General features: G+C 49.7%; 1 protein-coding gene across 8 annotated transcripts in view; it reads left to right on the forward strand.

Annotated features, from left to right (window-relative positions):
• The window catches only part of UBR5 (ubiquitin protein ligase E3 component n-recognin 5), a 1080924-nt gene that overhangs the window by 293219 nt on the left and 770334 nt on the right, over positions 1-17371 (forward strand). For all 8 annotated transcript variants that reach the window (XM_033933084.1, XM_033933089.1, XM_033933086.1 and 5 more), the window contains 2 exons: positions 4710-4826; positions 4914-5024. In XM_033933084.1, the coding sequence (XP_033788975.1) occupies positions 4710-4826; positions 4914-5024 (228 nt within the window). The remainder of the gene's footprint in view (positions 1-4709; positions 4827-4913; positions 5025-17371) is intronic.

Genomic DNA, 17371 nt, shown 5'->3' on the forward strand with positions numbered 1-17371 from the left:
ATTTTCTTGGCTCCAAACTGGCCCCGGTGCCCGTGGTATGCGGATCTGGTTCCCTGCTAGTGGCATATCCCTCCTGCTGCCCCTCGCACCCGATCTTCTGACTCAGGATCCCATTCCAGTATTCTATCCGGGTCCCTTTTGTCTTATGGCTTGGATCTTAATAGGGCTTGCCTAAGGATGAAGGGATATTCGGATAAGGTGATCTCCACTCTCTTAGAGTCTCGGAAACTTTCCACCTCTTGGGCTTATGTCCATGTTTGGTGTCTTTTTTAAGGAATGGTGTTCCCCCGCGTGGTTCCCCTTCAAGCAGCTTTCATTTACATTCTGAAGTTTCTGCAGGAAGGCCTGGAGTGACGCATTGCCTGGTCTTCCCTTTGGATGCAGATTGTCGCTTTGTCTTTCTTTTGCGGTCTTTTGCGTGGTAATCATTTGGCCTCCTCTCAGGATGTGATTCAGTTCTTGAGAGCTGCAAAATTGCTCTGGCCATCAGTTTGGCTGTATGTTCTTTCCTGGGATCTCAATCTTGTTCTCTCTGTGCTCGTTCGTCCTTCATTTGAGCCTCTTGTCGCCTGTACGTTGAAGGACCATACTTTTAAGGCGGTTTTCTTGGTGGCCATTACTTCCGTAAGACACGTTTTCAGAACTGCAGGCTCTTTCGTGTGAGCCTCCCTTTCTAGAGTTCTCCAGGGAGTGGGTCATGATGCAGTCAGTTCCCTCCTTTCTTCCAAAGATGGTCTCGCCGTTTCATGTTAACCAGTCCGTGGTCCTCCCGGTCTTGGGTAGTCATAGTAACATAGTAGATGACAGCAGATAAAGACCCCAATGGTCCATCTAGTCTGCCCAACCTGATTCAATCTAAAAATTTGTTGTTTTTTTTTCTCCTTCTTAGCTATTTCTGGGCATGAATCTAAAGCTCTACCCGGTACTGTTCTTAGGTTCCAACTACTGAAGTCTCCGTCAAAGTTCACTCCAGTCCATCTATACCAGTGGTCTTAAACTCGCGGCCCGTGATCCATCCTGCCCAGCAATCCGCTCACATGGCGGCCCCCAGGTCAAAGACCAATGCACTAAATGGTCCAGCCTCACCTGTGTATGTCCCAGTTTAGCAGGGACTTGTCCAGCTTAGTCTTGAAACCCTGGAGGGTGTTTTCCCCTACAACAGACTCTGGAAGAGCATTCCAGCTCTCCACCATTCTCTGGGTGAAGAAGAACTTCCTTACGTTTGTACGGAATCTATCCCCTTTCAACTTTAGAGAGTGCCCTCTCGTTCTCCCTACCTTGGAGAGTGTGAACAGTCTGTCTTTATCTACTAAGTCTATTCCCTTCGGGAGGGCTCAGTGCAGAGACAGTTGTACAAGTTGGATGTCCATAGGGTCCTTCGCTCTTATGTTCAGTGGACTCAGGAGTTCCATAAGTCTGACTGTCTTTTTGTCCTCTGAGTGTGTCTTTGTAAGGGGTGGGGGAGGGGGTTAGTGCTTCCAAGGCTATCATTGTATGCTGGATCAAGGAGGCTATTGCTTCAGTGTACCTTTTTCAAAAGAAGCCTGTTCTGGAATTTCTCAAAGCTCATTCCACTTGGGATGAAGCATGTTCTTGGGCTGAATCTTCTCTCATACCTTTGGTGGATATCTGTAAAGTTGCATTTTGGTCTTCTCTCCATTCCTTTGGCACTACTGTGTGGACGTTCAAGCACGTCAGGATGTGATGTTAGGTGTGCGTGTTCTTGTGGCGGCCCTTCAGTGGTCCCACCGATAATGAGTACTGCTTTGGTACATACCATCAATTTCTGTGCCGGGCTGGAGGGACGCGGAAGGAGAAATTAGGCTAATTTTCTTTCTTTTAGTCGCAGACCCCACCCTTTCATTTTGTTTGGTGTTTTCGTGAAGAGTATGGGGTTTTTTTCTGCAGGAATTGGTTGTTTTTGGTTGTTTGGGGAGTTTTAAGAGCAGCGATATTTGGTTTGGCTGGTTCAGCTGGCAAACTGTGGGGCGTTTCTAAAAGGTTTTTGTTCTAATCGGCATCCAACAGTGTTTCCCCTTTGTCTTCTCCTTATAAGTGGGAAGTTGGGATGCTGTTGTTTTTCAGCCTTGTTGCTTTCTGCTTGGCTGTTCATTTAGACCAGTGTATTGCGAACTGTGTGCCGCGGCATACTACTGTGCCTTCTGAGATTTTAAGTGTGCCGTGGCTCTGGTGCCTGTGTCAGCTGACTTCTACTGGGACTGACTTTTGGACGTGTGTCTTCCGGGACTCCTGTCTTCTAATGCGTGTCTTCTGGGACTCCTGCCTCCTGCCTTTGACTTCTCTCTGCATCCCCGGACCAGCAGCGGCAGCTCTGTGTGGTTTTAACTTTAGCACACAGCTGCCGCTAGCAGTAGTTTAGCTGCGGTTTCATCAGGCAGCCTCGGGGCCTTTGCTAGGCCCGAATCGGGAAGGAGAAAGTGTTGGACTCATGGAGAGGGCGAGATGGATAAAGAGGAAAGAAGAAATGTTACACTCTGGGGAAGGGGGAGAGGGCAGAATGTGGACAGAATGTGGAAAGTTGGACTCATGGAACGAGATAGAGATATTGATTGGGGGAGGGAAGGAGGACCAGAGGAGAAGCATGCAGGAGGAAGAGAGAAAACATGTTGGGCTGGTAGAAAGGAGGGAGAAATGTTGGACTGGGAGGGGGGGCAGAAAGGAGGAAGGGAAGGGAGGTATACTGCAGGGGGCAGAAAGAAGGAAGGGAAAGAGAAATGTTATACTGGGGGTTTGGGAGAGGAGAAATGACTAAAGGAAGGGAGAGATATCAGACCAGGGAATGGAAGAGAAGGAGGGGAATCCGGTAGCACTATAGAAATAATAATAATAATAATAATAATAATAGTAGTAGTAGTAGAAAGAGATGCCAGATTATGGGAAGGAGCGGAGAGAGATGTCAGACTGGGAAGGGAGAAAAGGAAGGAGCAAAATGTTGGACCACTGGGGGGAAGGAAGGAAGATCAGACCTTGGAAATAGGGTGGGAAGGAGAGGGAGATAGGAAGGGAAGGTAAGACATGGAAAAGTAGATTTTGAGTAGAAAGCAGGAAAATTGAATGTTAAGTTGATGGCAAAGATGGATGCAAGGCTGAAAGTGAAGACGGAGAGAAAAACAGTCAGTGGATATGAAAGCCCTGGAAACATAGTTAAAAACGCAGAAAAATAAAGTCACCAGACAACAAAGGTAGGGAAAATGATTTTATTTTCAATATATTGATTGAAATGTGTCAGTTGTGAGAATTTATATCTGCTGTGTATATTGTGTGTATATGAAAAATGAATGGAAAAATTGCATTACAATTTATAAAGGGGTGGTATCTGGGGAAGAGCTTGGGTGGGTCTAGGGTGGAATTCGGGAGGTCTGTGGCTGAGGGTGCTCAGTTGATATTTGTTAGACTTCTCTACTGGCACGCCGTACTGGCATTTGAGGGCCTGTCTGGAGGGTCTCTGCGCATGCGTGGATGTCAGTGTGGCGACGTCCGCACACTTCTGGATGCCTCGAGCCGTGGCCACTAACTACCTTTAGTGTGTCCCGGCTCAAAAAAGTTTGAGAGACACTGGTTTAGACTGATTATATAATAGGGATTGCACTGCCATTTTGTACTGTAGCCAAAAGTTAATGTCTCAGTCTCAACCTGCTGGCAGAGGAGTGTAAACCCATCCGTTTTTGTGCCAGTCTTAAGAGAGTAAAAGAGAAAATTAGCAGGTAAGAACCTAATTTCTCCTTCTGTTGGGACTTAGAGAAGTTAGATTTTTGAACACTTCCCTCTAGATTCTAACAGAAACTGAGAAGGCACATTTTATAGTTTTGAGTTTAAAATGTAGATAATGGCAAATAAAGACCAAAATGGCCCTTTTAGTTTGCTCAGTAAGGTGGTTAAAATTGTAACTCACCACGCAATAGTTTTCCAGTGCAGTTCTAAGGTATTTACCGTATTTTTCGCTTTATAAGATTCACCTGACCTTAAGACACACACACCTGTAGAGAGGAAAAACTAAGAAAAAAAAAATTCTGAACCAAATGGTGTGCCCTGTACCTTGTCTCCCCTCTGGTGGACTAGTGGTAGGCTGGGACAGGGTACAGGGCACGTCTAATGGTAGGCAGTGTAGTGGCCCACATAACCTCTCAGCACCTTTTTAAAACGACGCCCCGCATCTTTTAAAATGCCCTGCCCCGCCCGTCATACCTTTTAAAATGCCCCTTCCCCTGCCCGTCGTACCTTTTAAAATGCACCTTATAGCCTGGTGGTCTAGCGGTGTATTGGTCGGCAGGAGCGTGTTTTTGCGCTCCTGCTTGGGCCTACGCGCTTCTGAATGGCTGCCATCAGTTCTTGTGAATCTCGGGGGGGGGGGGGGGGGGGGAGGGGGGTGATATTAAAAAGGCACAGGGTGGTGTGGTAAAAATTGTATCTTCACTGCATAAGCCGTTTCTTTTGGGTGGAAAAAATGTGCGTCTTATGGAGCATATATGGTATTTTGATATATGGAGTATATATGGTATTTTGATTTTCTACAGGATTTATACATCATTTGCCTGCTTTCCCCCCCCCCCCAAATACCTATATGCTAGATTTTATTCTGTATGAAACAGAACATTGATATAAAAAATGATGGCAAAAGATTTTTATATAGGCACAGAATATGAGAAAGATATGAAGTAATTAGTTCTTGATTGACTTTACTTTTGTAGGATGGGACAAAATTTATTTCCATTGGAGCATTGTACTCTGAGCTTGTGGCAGTGAGCAGTAAAGGGGAACTTTATCAATGGAAATGGATGGAATCAGAACCTTACCGGAATTCACAAGTAAGCCATTCATATCCTTTCTTATAAAGAAAAAAATTTGTGTGTTTTTTTTTCTAGTAACTAACATTTATTTTTTATATTTTTAAGAATCTTTCATTGCATCATCCCAGAGCAACATTTTTGGGGTTAATTAATGAAAAGATAGTTCTGCTTTCTGCGAATAGTATTCGAGCAACTGTAGCTACAGAAAATAACAAGGTATGAAACATGTTATGCTATGTTTTGGAATGTTCCCCAATTAAATATATATTTTATTTATATGTACCATATGTAATAACATAAATCGCTCTGTTCTACATGAAGGTACGGTATATCAAGGATCTCTTAAACATAAGAAAAAAAAATCTACATTTTGGTTTTACTTTAAATGAATTTTTCATGAGAAAAGATCTAAATACCATATATACTTGAATATGTCGATCCAAATATAAGTCGAGACCCCCATTTTCCCCCCCAAAAAGAAGGAAAAATGGTTGACTCAAATATAAGACAGGGGCTTAATATTAAAGTGCCATGCCCTTCCAGGACCTGAACCCAGTGTCCCCTCCCTCATGCCCTCACCTGCCAGGTTCTGCACTCATCCCCCCTCCCTGCCAAGTTCTGCACCCAGTCCCTTTCCCTGCCCTGCAAGGCACTGCACACAGGCCCCCTTCCCTCCCAGGCTCTGCATCCAGCCCCCTTCTCTCCCTGCCCTACCAGGCTCTGAACTCAGCCCCCTTCCCTGCTAGGGTCTGAACCCAGCCCCCCTTACTCCCTGCCAAGCTCTGCACCCTGTCCCACCTTCCTTCCTTGTACACTCTTCCCCCTCTAGTTGTCTAGTGGTAGGCCGGGACAGACGGGATTCCTCCTGTCCCAGCTGATACTAACAATTACCCCCACCCTCCTTCGCATACCTTTTCTCTGGTGGTTCAGCACAGTATCTTGCGGTGAACCCCTCCTGCCGATCTCAGGGTCAGCAGCCAGCGGTGCACCTGGGCTGGCACGCAGCAGCAAGCTTTTCGAGCTCCCTCCCGACCCTGCGCCGCTTCCTGAATGGCTGCTGCAAGAACTGCGAGTCCCATGAGAACTGGTGGCAGCCTTTCAGAGAGCTGTGTAAGGTGAGCAGGAGCTTGAAAAACTTGCTTCTGCGTGTCGGCCCGGATGAGCCACTGGCTGCTGGCCGTGAGATTGGCAGGAGGGATTCAGTGTGGGATACACCACTGGACCACCAGGGAAAAGATAAGAGACAGAGGGAGGAGGAGGGGGATGGGAATAATTGTTATTATCCCAGGACAAGCAGGCATGATATTCTCACATGTGGGTGACGTCATCTACGGAGCCCCGGCGCGGACAGCTTTTCAAGCAAACTTGATTAAAGTTTCAAGTTTGCACACTGCACCACGCATGTGCGTGCCTTCTCGCCCACTAGAGGGCGCATCCCACCTCGTGGTCCTCAGTTCAAATTTTTCCGCGGAGCAAGAAAGCCCTGTGGATCTGAGCTCCAGTGTTTTTGCCTTCTAGCTGCCGCGTTTAGTTTGTTTTCCTTCGAATTAGTTCGCGGTGCTGTTTCTTTCTTTTCGTTTCTCTTCAAAAAAAAAAAAAAAAAAAAAGTCTTTCGTTTTTCATCGGACTCCGGGGGCTCCCGGAATCCGTGGCCGCGGGACGTCGGTACGTTCCCGGCCTTCTTCTTTTTCTTCGTGGATGTCCCGTCCTGTTACGGGATTCAAAAAGTGCAACCGGTGCGAGAGGTTGCTTTCCATCACTGACCCTCACCGGTGGTGCATCGTCTGCCTTGGGCCCGAACATCCGACAGACTCGTGTGATCGCTGTGCTACCTTCCAAAACAGGGCCCTCCGTCGCCGTAAGGCAAGAATGGCCGAATTGTTCGCCGTCGACGCGCCGCCTAAGGCCTCGACGTCGGCCCCGGCTTCGGCCCCGGCCTTGACCTCGGCCTCGGCGTCCTCGGGGGCCTCGGCCTCGCCTCGGCCCTCCTCCTCGAAGGCGTCGTCAGTGAAGCAAGCTTCGGGTAAGTCCTCTGTTCCATCCCCTTCAGCAAAGAAGCCATCCTCGAGTCAGGCCAAGGCGGGTGGGTCGACCCCGGCCCCGCATCGGACCTCGACTCCGCACACCCCGAGGGAATACTCGAGACCGAGGTCGCCCTCCAGGGAGTGTGCCCCGGACTCGGAACTCCCCACCTTCGTGGGGATTCCGGCCTTCCAGGATCTCCTCCGAGCTCTGATCTCATCGGAGCTGTCGGGAGCCCTGGAAGTGTTGCAGCGTGCTGCGGTTCCGGCGGCCTCGACCTCGGCCTGGACGCCTTCGGTCTCGGAGGCCCCGGCCTCGGCTCCCTCGGGAGCCCCGGCCTCGGCGACCTCGGTCTCGGGTACTGGGACCCCGTTCACCTCGGTCTCGGCCCCGCCCCGGACCTCGACCTCGGGGGAACCCCCTGAGCGGAGTATAAGGCCCAAAAGAAAAGTTGCGCAGAGTGCGCCGTCTTTCCTCCTCTTCCTCAGGGTCTTCCAGACACGCCTCGCCCTCGACGCGACCTCGGACGGGGCGTCGATCGAGGAAGTCTAAGCGGCCCCGAGGCTCGCCTCGGCGCGACCGTTCCTTGTCGTTCGGGGGCGAGGCGTTGCAGGTGTCGGAGTTGCGCCTCGACAACCCGAGGCTCCTCCGCTCACCCCATGGGAAGTCTTCCCGGGCCGCCTCGCCGAGGAAACGGGAGAGTGTCCCACGAACCCCGGGGTCCTCACCCAAGGGCTCTGCGAGGAGGACAACTTCCCCTTCCCCCTCGAGGGCCCTCGAGAGGGGATCCTGGGATTCGGGATCGGTCAGGGATCCTCATTATTCCCATGAGGCCTCCCCCCTCTCCTCGGTGGGGCGGTCGAGAACCCCCTCTCCCCAGGCTAGGCCGTCCTCATTTTCATCCTTCGTTCAGGACATGGCCCAAGCCCTGGGGATTGACCTGATGGTAGGCTCTCGGTATTCCAAAGAATTTTTGGAGGAACAGGACCTCCCCATTCTTCCTAGGGAGGTGCCTAGACTCCCCCTCAACAGTGTCCTTCTGCAAACCTGGCTGAAGAACTTGTCAAACCCTCTTACAGTCACGTCTGTGCCCTCAAAAATGGAATCGAAGTATAGGACGATTCCCCCTAAAGGGTTCGATAAGGCGCAGCTCTCACACCAGTCTCTTCTGGTGGAGTCTGCTCTTAAAAAATCACAGCCCTCACGGGTTTCTGCGGCGGTTCCACCAGGCAGGGAGGGGCGGACCCTGGACAAGTTTGGCCGCCGCCTCTATTCAAATTCCCTGATGGCCACCAGGGTTCTAAACTACGCCTTCACCTTTTCCTCCTTTTTGCGTGGTATGGTGAAGGACCTTCCTCAATATCGAAACTCGTTACCGGACTCCCAAAGAGCAGGATTCGACAAGTTTATGTCCAACCTGTCTCAATTGCGGTTGTACCTATTCCATGCAGTGTACGACGCCTTTGAGCTGGTTTCGAGGGTGTCGGCCCTCGCGGTGGCCATGCGCCGCTTGGCCTGGCTTCGCACCCTCGACATGGACCCAAACCTGCAGGAACGCCTGGCAGACTTGCCTTGTGTGGGGTCCGAGTTATTCGACGAGTCATTGGATGCGGCGACCAAGCGCTTGTCGGAACAGGAGCGCTCTCTAGCATCCCTGGTCCGCCCCAAACCTAGGCCCCCGCCGCAGAAACCCTTTCGGCCTCCGCCGCGCCGATACCCTCAGAAGTCGACCCCGGCTTTCTCGAGACCGCCTCCGAGACGTCCGTCTCAGCGAGGCAGAGGGGGACAACCCCAAGCCCCGGCGCAGGGCCCTTCTAAGCCAGCGCCTTCCTTTTGACGGGCTGAGCGGACGGGGCGGGTTCCCCTCCGCACTTTCACAGGAACCCCTTCCTATCGGGGGCCGTCTTCGGTCCTTCCGGGAGGCATGGACCGGGATTACCTCAGACGCTTGGGTGCTCCGGATCGTCTCAGAGGGCTACTCGCTCAACTTTGTGTCCTCGCCGCCGGACAGTCCCCCAAGTTTAGTCCCCTGCAACCGTTCGCAGCTACCGACCCTTATAACCGAAGCCAAAGCCCTCTTGAAGCTTCGGGCGGTCGAGCCGGTCCCCAAGGACCAGTGGGGTACGGGGTTTTACTCCCGCTACTTCTTGGTCCCAAAAAAGACCGGGGACCTGCGCCCCATACTGGACCTCAGGAAGCTCAACAAATTCCTGGCCCGGGAGAAGTTTCGAATGCTATCTCTCCCGGTTCTGTATCCCCTCTTGGAGGAAGGGGACTGGATGTGCTCCCTCGACCTGAAGGAAGCATACACCCATGTTCCGGTGCACCCCGCCTGTCGAAGATTCTTACGATTCCAGGTGGGGGACCTCCACCTCCAGTACAGGGTACTGCCCTTCGGCCTAGCCGCGTCCCCACGAGTATTCACGAAGTGCATGGTGGTGGTTGCAGCAGCCCTCAGGTCGCGTGGACTTCACGTGTTCCCTTACCTGGACGATTGGCTCATCAAAGCCCCGACCAGGGAGGGGGTTATCTCAGCGACCCGACAGTCTATTGCCTTCCTGCAAACCCTCGGGTTCGAGATAAACTTTCCAAAGTCTCAGTTGAGGCCGTCGCAGTCTCTTCAATTCATAGGTGCGGTGCTGGACACGGTGCGCCTACGCTCCTACCTGCCGACCCAGCGGTTGGAAGCCCTGGTACGGATGAGCCACCAGGTCTCTCAACGGTCGAAGGTGTCAGCCAAGCGCATGATGATGCTGCTGGGCCATATGGCCTCGACGGTACATGTCACGCCGTTTGCGAGACTACATCTGAGGATCCCTCAGTGGACCCTCGCGTCCCAGTGGCGTCAGGAGTGCGACCCGGTGTCTCGCCTCATTTCGGTGACTCCGCCCTTGCGGAAATCGCTGCGTTGGTGGACAGACTCTTCAAATCTGTCCATGGGGCTATTGTTTCGCACTCCGCATTTTCGCAAGGTCCTGACCACGGACTCCTCGGAGTACGCGTGGGGAGCCCATCTCGACGGTCTTCGCACGCAGGGCCTGTGGTCGACAGAAGACCGTCAGTGTCACATCAACGTGCTAGAGCTGCGAGCCATCTTCCTAGCACTTCGAGCCTTCGTTCACATATTGCAGGACCAGGTGGTCCTCGTCCGCACGGACAATCAAGTGGCAATGTATTATGTGAACAAGCAGGGAGGAACGGGGTCATGGCCCCTCTGCGCCGAAGCTCTTCGCCTCTGGGAGTGGGCGGCCTCCCGGAACATCTTCCTCCGGGCGGTCTACATCCAAGGAGAACGGAATTGCCTGGCGGACAAACTCAGTCGACTTCTGCAACCGCACGAGTGGACTCTACACTCAGCAGTTCTACGCGAGGTCTTCGCTCGCTGGGGAACGCCACAGGTGGATCTGTTTGCCTCTCCGGAGACACACAAACTACCACTATATTGTTCTCGGATGTACTCGCAGGACCGTCTGGAAGCGGATGCCTTCCTACTCGACTGGGAAGGGAGGTTCCTGTATGCATTCCCTCCGTTCCCTCTGATCATGCGAACGTTGGTACACCTAAAATCGTCCACGGCCACGATGATTCTCATAGCACCTCGGTGGCCGCGTCAGCACTGGTTCTCCCTGCTGCTCCAGCTCAGTGCCAGAGAGCCTCTTCCCCTGCCTGTCTCTCCTTCTCTGCTGTCTCAGAGTCAAGGATCCATGTTACATCCCAATCTGCAGTCATTGCACCTGACAGCCTGGTTTCTTGTTCCCTGACTCCTCCGGACCTGTCTCAATCGGTGAAGGAGGTGTTGGAAGCCTCCCGCAAGATCTCGACGAGGCTTTGCTATGCGCAGAAATGGACCAGGTTTTCCACCTGGTGCTCGTCTTTTCACCTGGATCCGGTATCAGTTCCGGTATCCTCGGTTTTAGAATATTTGTTTCATTTGTCGCGCTCCGGCCTGAAAACCACTTCGGTGCGGGTTCATCTCAGTGCGATTTCTGCTTTCCACCAACCTCTGGAGGGACGCCCTCTGTCAGTCCATCCCTTGGTGACACGCTTCATGAAAGGGTTACTCAGGGTTTGTCCCCCTCTTAAGCCTCCGTCTGTCGTGTGGAATTTGAATGTGGTTCTGGCTCAACTGATGAAACCCCCGTTTGAGCCACTCAACAAGTCCCTCTTGAAATTTCTGACTTGGAAGGCGGTGTTTCTAATTGCCCTCACCTCCGCCAGGCGGATCGGGGAGTTGCAAGCCTTGGTTGCGGACCCCCCTTTCACTGTCTTTCATCACGACAAGGTGGTTCTCCGCACCCATCCTAAGTTTTTACCTAAAGTTGTTTCTGACTTCCACCTCAATCAGTCCATTGTCCTTCCTGTGTTCTTCCCGAAGCCCCACTCCCATCCTGGCGAGACGGCGCTTCACACGCTTGACTGTAAGAGGGCGTTGGCATTTTATCTTCAACGCACCAGGCCTCATCGGAAGGTTCCTCAATTGTTTTTGTCCTTCGATCCCAATCGATTAGGGCATCCAGTTTCCAAGCGCACTCTGTCTAACTGGTTGGCCGCTTGCATTTCCTTTTGCTACGCTCAGGCTGGCCTTCCTCCCCCGGGTCGAGTCACGGGGCACAAGGTCCGAGCGATGGCAGCTTCGATAGCTTTCCTCCGATCCACGCCGATGGAGGACATATGTAAGGCTGCCACTTGGTCTTCGGTTCATACATTCACCTCTCATTACTGTCTGGACACTTTATCCAGAAGTGACGGCCGGTTTGGCCAGTCAGTATTGCAAAATCTGTTTTCCTAAATTGCCATCCTCCCACCTGCCCTTTTTTGGTTAGCTTGGAGGTCACCCACATGTGAGAATATCATGCCTGCTTGTCCTGGGATAAAGCACAGTTACTTACCGTAACAGGTGTTATCCAGGGACAGCAGGCATATATTCTCACAACCCGCCCGCCTCCCCGGGGATGGCTTCCTTGCTAGTTATGGAACTGAGGACCACGAGGTGGGATGCGCCCTCTAGTGGGCGAGAAGGCACGCACATGCGTGGTGCAGTGTGCAAACTTGAAACTTTAATCAAGTTTGCTTGAAAAGCTGTCCGCGCCGGGGCTCCGTAGATGACGTCACCCACATGTGAGAATATATGCCTGCTGTCCCTGGATAACACCTGTTACGGTAAGTAACTGTGCTATATAGGCCAGGATGGGAGACGGGAGAGATCCCTCCTATCTCTGCCTAACGGCAGGCCTACAGGAAGTCCGGGAGGGTTTCGGGTGGTCACTGGGTGATGACCTGAATATAGGACGATTTCCTAATTTTTGGGCCATTTTTTTGGCCCAAAAATCTTGTCCTATATTCAAATATATATGGTACCTAAATTTGATTTTTGTTGTGAAAGTTATTTGAGGGTTTAAACAATGAAAAAAAAATATAGGGCCAACCCAAGACTTCATAGCCAGCTTGGGTATGTTTGTCTGGAAGAGTCTGGCTTATTCATTTAACAGATGTTTTGCATGTAGATGCTAATTGTTTAGTGTAGGAGTGATTGAATTCTGAGTGATGTTCTATGAACCAGCTATGCAAAATGTTTGGGAATCATTATAAAGCTACAAATAAAATTATATTTAAAAAAATGGCATGTTTTGAGAGATTAAGAGGACAAAAGGGATAACTGTCTTCACAAGTGGATGATCTCATGTTATAAAACCAGAGGCTGGAGCATTGTAAGCAAAGCTTAGAATTGCATTATAGAGAAATTTCTGTATTAGAATCATCTCAGTATTCTCTCCGCCTTCCCCAAATCCAAAGAGCACAAAGATCATGGTTCTTTTTTTCTGCTGGCTTTATACCACCTTGGTTTCATTTAATTTCCCCCCCCCCCTGTACACACAAGAAAAACCAACCGGTTAGCTTTTTCTGTCACATCTTAGCTCTCTATTTTTTTGGTTTATTTGGTATGTCACTTAAAGGTTTGAATAATTTCCTAAAAGAGATCCAAAGTCTATTTATTGAGATGTCCTGGGGAAATCCAGTGCTTATTCCCAGGATAAGCACATAAAATCTTTATTTAGTACTTGGGATCTAGCTGGGTACTTGGAACCTAGGTTGACCAGTGTTAGAAACAAGATACTGGGCTTGATGAACTTTTGGTCTGTCCCAATATGGCAATTCTTTTTAAATATTTTTAGATATTTTAAATATTTTAAATATAAAGTGCTTTTAATTCATTATTTGAACTTGATAATTATGATAATTTGAAATTGATAATTATAATTCAGTTTTCTAGAATAATACAGCTCTAATATGGGCTTCTGAAAATATTTCTATAATAAATAGCATAAAACCTTTTATCCAAGGACAAGCAGGCAGCCTATTCTCACATATGGGTGACGTCACCGACGGAGCCTCGATGCGGAAGCCTCGCAAGCAGACTTGCTTGTAGAAACTAGAAGTTTCAAGTCTGCCGCACCGCACATGCGCGAGTGCCTTCCCGCCCAGCACAGGGCGCGTCTCCTCAGTTCTCAGCTTTTGACGGAGCCAAGGAGTCGGTCTTTGACTTTCTGCGTTTAACTTGCTTACTTCGTGCCTTCTCTCACCGTGGTTTGTGTTATTTTTCTTCAGGAATCGCTGTACTTTATTTTATTTCTAGTTTAAAAAAAAAAAAAAAAAAATTATTTTCTCTGTTCGGCTGCCGGGGCAGGCCGCTCGGCCGCAGCCCAGGAGCTTCGACCTTGCAGCGGCTGTTTTTCCTTCTATGTCCTGGCCAGCTACAGGCTTCAAGAAGTGTAGCCAGTGCCAGCGTGCGATTTCTCTCACAGACCCACATAGCAGGTGCCTCAAGTGCCTTGGGCTTCAACATTACCCGAAGTCATGCGAGCACTGTGCTACTCTTCAACCTCGAGCCCTTAAACGTCGTCTACTTTCAGTGGAGAAGCTCTTCCAGATGGATTCGACCACTTCCTCGACTCCGAAGCCGACCTCGGTCTCGCCTTCGACCGAGGGCCCTCTTGCCTCTACTGCTTCGACCTCGAGCCTCATCAGACCTTCCTCATTTGCAGCGGCTCTTTCTTCGACGATGTCTGCTGTATCTTACCCTGTATCCTCAGTTCAGATAGCTCAGCAGACAGTTCCACCAGTGGTGCTTAAGGTGACTAATTGGGGAACACTGCCTCGGTGGAATCTCCAGCCAAGGCAGGTGGTCCAGTTTCAGACGCGGATCCATCCTTGCCGGCTTCTTTGCAGACCATGTTAGAGCAGCAATTTGTTCAGTTCCTCACCGAAATGGGACTGAGATAGCTACTCTAATCCAGGCTGGGCATTCTGCAGACTTCCGCGAGGTCAAGCCTTTTCCTATGCCTCAGTCGTCTACACACACTATGTAGGGAGCAGAGTCTCTGCAAGTGTCTGGTCTGGCATCTAAGCACGTGAAGCAAGGAGCAGATTCTTTGCAAGTGCCTCGGCAGGAATCCTCACACTGCATTCAAGAGTCATTGGGAGTGCATCAAGGTTCCTCCAGCAAGCCTCTGGAGCTTCGATCCACAGCCTCCAGTCCTATCCATTTCTTGGTGGCATCGGCTGCTTCTCTCTCCAGGGTGAAGTCTTCTCGATCTTCGAGACCTGCTTCCAAGCACCATTCTCACCGACGATCGAGACCTTCATCGAGGCATCCTTCTAGGCATAGTTCTTCTTCTAAAGAGCGTCCTTCTTCAACTAAACTTCGATCTACACCTACTTCTACTAGACCACCGACTCCTTGATCGAGGTCTCCACTTCCAAACCTCGAGGACTCAACGGTTTTGATTGCTTCGTCCAAGTCTCCCTATTCTTTTTATGCCTTTTTTCCAGCCGAAGCTTCATCTTCGACCCAGGCTGCCTCGACGACCTCGAGTCCTTCTTGAGGCAAGGCACTACCAGATCAGCTATCTTTCTCCTCTTTTCTTCGTCAGATGGCTATTGACTTGGACCTTCAATTGGATGCTGGTTCCAAATACTCTAAGGAGTATCTCGAAGTCATGCATCTTCCTCAACCCCCGACAGAGTCACTTAAGCTTCCTCTTCACAAGCTTTTGTCTCAAACTTTTACCAGATGCCTGGAGACTCCTTATGCAATTCCAGCTGATCCAGGCAAATTAGACTCCAGATATAAAACTCTCCATTGTAAAGGATTTGAAAATTCACAGTTATCTCACCAATACCTACTTGTGGAGTCTTCCTTGAAAAGATCCCATCCTTCCAAGGTTTATGCTACCGTTCCTCCTGGAAGAGAAAGGAAAAGTATGGACAAATTTGGACGTCGCATCTATCAAAATGCCATGATTTCCTCTAAAGTCCTCAATTACAATTTCCATTTTGTCATTTATTTTGAGTTCCTCATTGCTCTTTTGCCTAAATTTCTTAGTTATTTAGATACTCAAAAGCACTTTGAATTTCAAGAAGTCATCGCTTCTCTATCACAATTCAGATTACATCTACTTCAGTCTTCTTATGATGCCTTTGAGTTGTCTGCTACGTTTCAGGTAGGTATCGTTAGGTGTTGGAGGGTGCCTCGACTTAGGCATCACTAGGTGCTGTAGAGGTAGACACCAGTACATTAGGCCTAACTTGGACGCCTAGCAATGCCTAAGTCAATCATACCTATTCTCTGCCCCTAACCAAACTTACTTTTCAGGTAGATATCATTAGGTGTTGGAGGGTGCCTCGACTTAGGCATCACTAGGCACCACTTTGAGTTTCACGTGGAACTCTTAATGGGCTATTTTATTTTTTAAATTTAGCAATTAACTTCAATTGAAACAATTTGGGTTGCATGCGGAGTTTAGTTAGGCGTCACTAGGCGTCTGCAATTAGGGCACCTAGTGGCACTTAACTAGAATGCCATTTATAGAATCTGGCCCTTAGCCTATTTCTATAAAATACTTGGCTGCTTATTCTGTAGCAATGTGTCGCCTTGCCTGGCTTCGTACCATTAACATGGTTCCTAATCTTCAGGACTGCTTGGCTAATATTCCTTGTGCAGGCAATGACCTCTTCGATGAATCTATTGAGGCTGCCAGCAAGAAATTGTCTGAGCATGAAAAATCCTTTGCTTCTATTGTCAGACCTAAGACAAAGCCAGCTCCTGCCAAGCCTACACGCCCTCCTCCTATTTACCAGAGGCGTTTTGCTCCGAGGACGGCTCCTTACACTCGCCTTCCTCCTAAGAAACAGCAGAATCAAAACCAACAGAAATATCAACCGTCTGCTGCACCTAAGGCTATGCAGTCTTTTTGACTGTTTAAAACAGAGCATAACCTCCACCGTTCTGTCTCTGAATTATCTTCCCCCTATTGAAGGTCATCTCTATCATTTTTACCACCGATGGGAGACAATAACATCTGACCTCTGGGTACTGTCAATCATCAGGGAAGGATACTCTCTTGATTTCATTCAGGTTCCACCAGAGCTCCCTCCAAGAGAGTATCCTTCCAGTCCATCCCAGACCGCCCTTCTTCTTCAGGAAGCTCAAGCTCTGCTTCATCTCCATGCCATCAAACCAGTTCCTTTGGAACAGCAGAACATGGGGGTTCTACTCCCGTTATTTCCTTGTTCCGAAGAAGATGGGCGATCTGCGACCCATTCTGAATCTCAGGGCTTTCAACAATTTTTAGTAAAAGAAAAATTTTGCATGTTATCCCTGGCATCCCTTTATCCCCTCCTAGATCAGAACGACTGGTTATGCTATCTGGATCTCAAGGAGGCTTATACTCGTATTCCCATTCATCCGGCCTCCTGCCAATTTCTCAGATTTCGGGTGGGGAATCTGCATTATCAATACAGAGTGCTGCCCTTTGGCCTGGCTTCATCTCCCAAGTGCCTGATAGTGGTAGCTGCAGCTGCCAGACACCATGGTCTTCATATATTTCCCTACCTGGATGACTGGCTCATCAAAGATTCAACATCTCAAGGGGTTATTGTAGCGACCCAACGGACTACATGGGTCCTACAGAGTTTGAGATTTGAAATCAACTTTCCCAAATCCCAACTTCAGCCCTCTCAGAATCGACAATTCATTGGAGCTTTTCTAGACACTATCCAACTCAGAGCATTCCTTCCACAACAATGTCTGGAAGCTCTCCTTCAACTCTGTTATACAGTGTCTTCCCGCTCCTCCATATCAGTGAGACACATGATGGTACTTCTGGGTCATATGGCCTCCACAGTACACGTGACTCCTTTTGCCAGACTTCACCTCAGAATTCCTCAGTGGACCCTGGCATCTCAGTGGACGCAGATTTGCGACCCACTTTCGCGACACATAACAGTCACTCCTTCATTGAAGCAGTCTCTCCGTTGGTGGATGCTCTCTTCCAATCTCTCCAGAAGCTTGCTTTTTCAAACGCCCCCCATCAAAAAGTCCTCACTACAGATTCCTCGACCTACGCTTGGGGCGCTCATCTCGATGGTCTCCGTATACAAAGCCACTGGACCAGTACGGATCGTCAATGTCACATCAATCTGTTGGAACTCAGAGCGATTTTCAAGGCTCTCAACGCTTTTCAACATCTTCACGACCAGGT

Source organism: Geotrypetes seraphini, chromosome 2, assembly GCF_902459505.1.
Source record: "Geotrypetes seraphini chromosome 2, aGeoSer1.1, whole genome shotgun sequence".
NCBI lineage: Eukaryota > Metazoa > Chordata > Amphibia > Gymnophiona > Dermophiidae > Geotrypetes > Geotrypetes seraphini.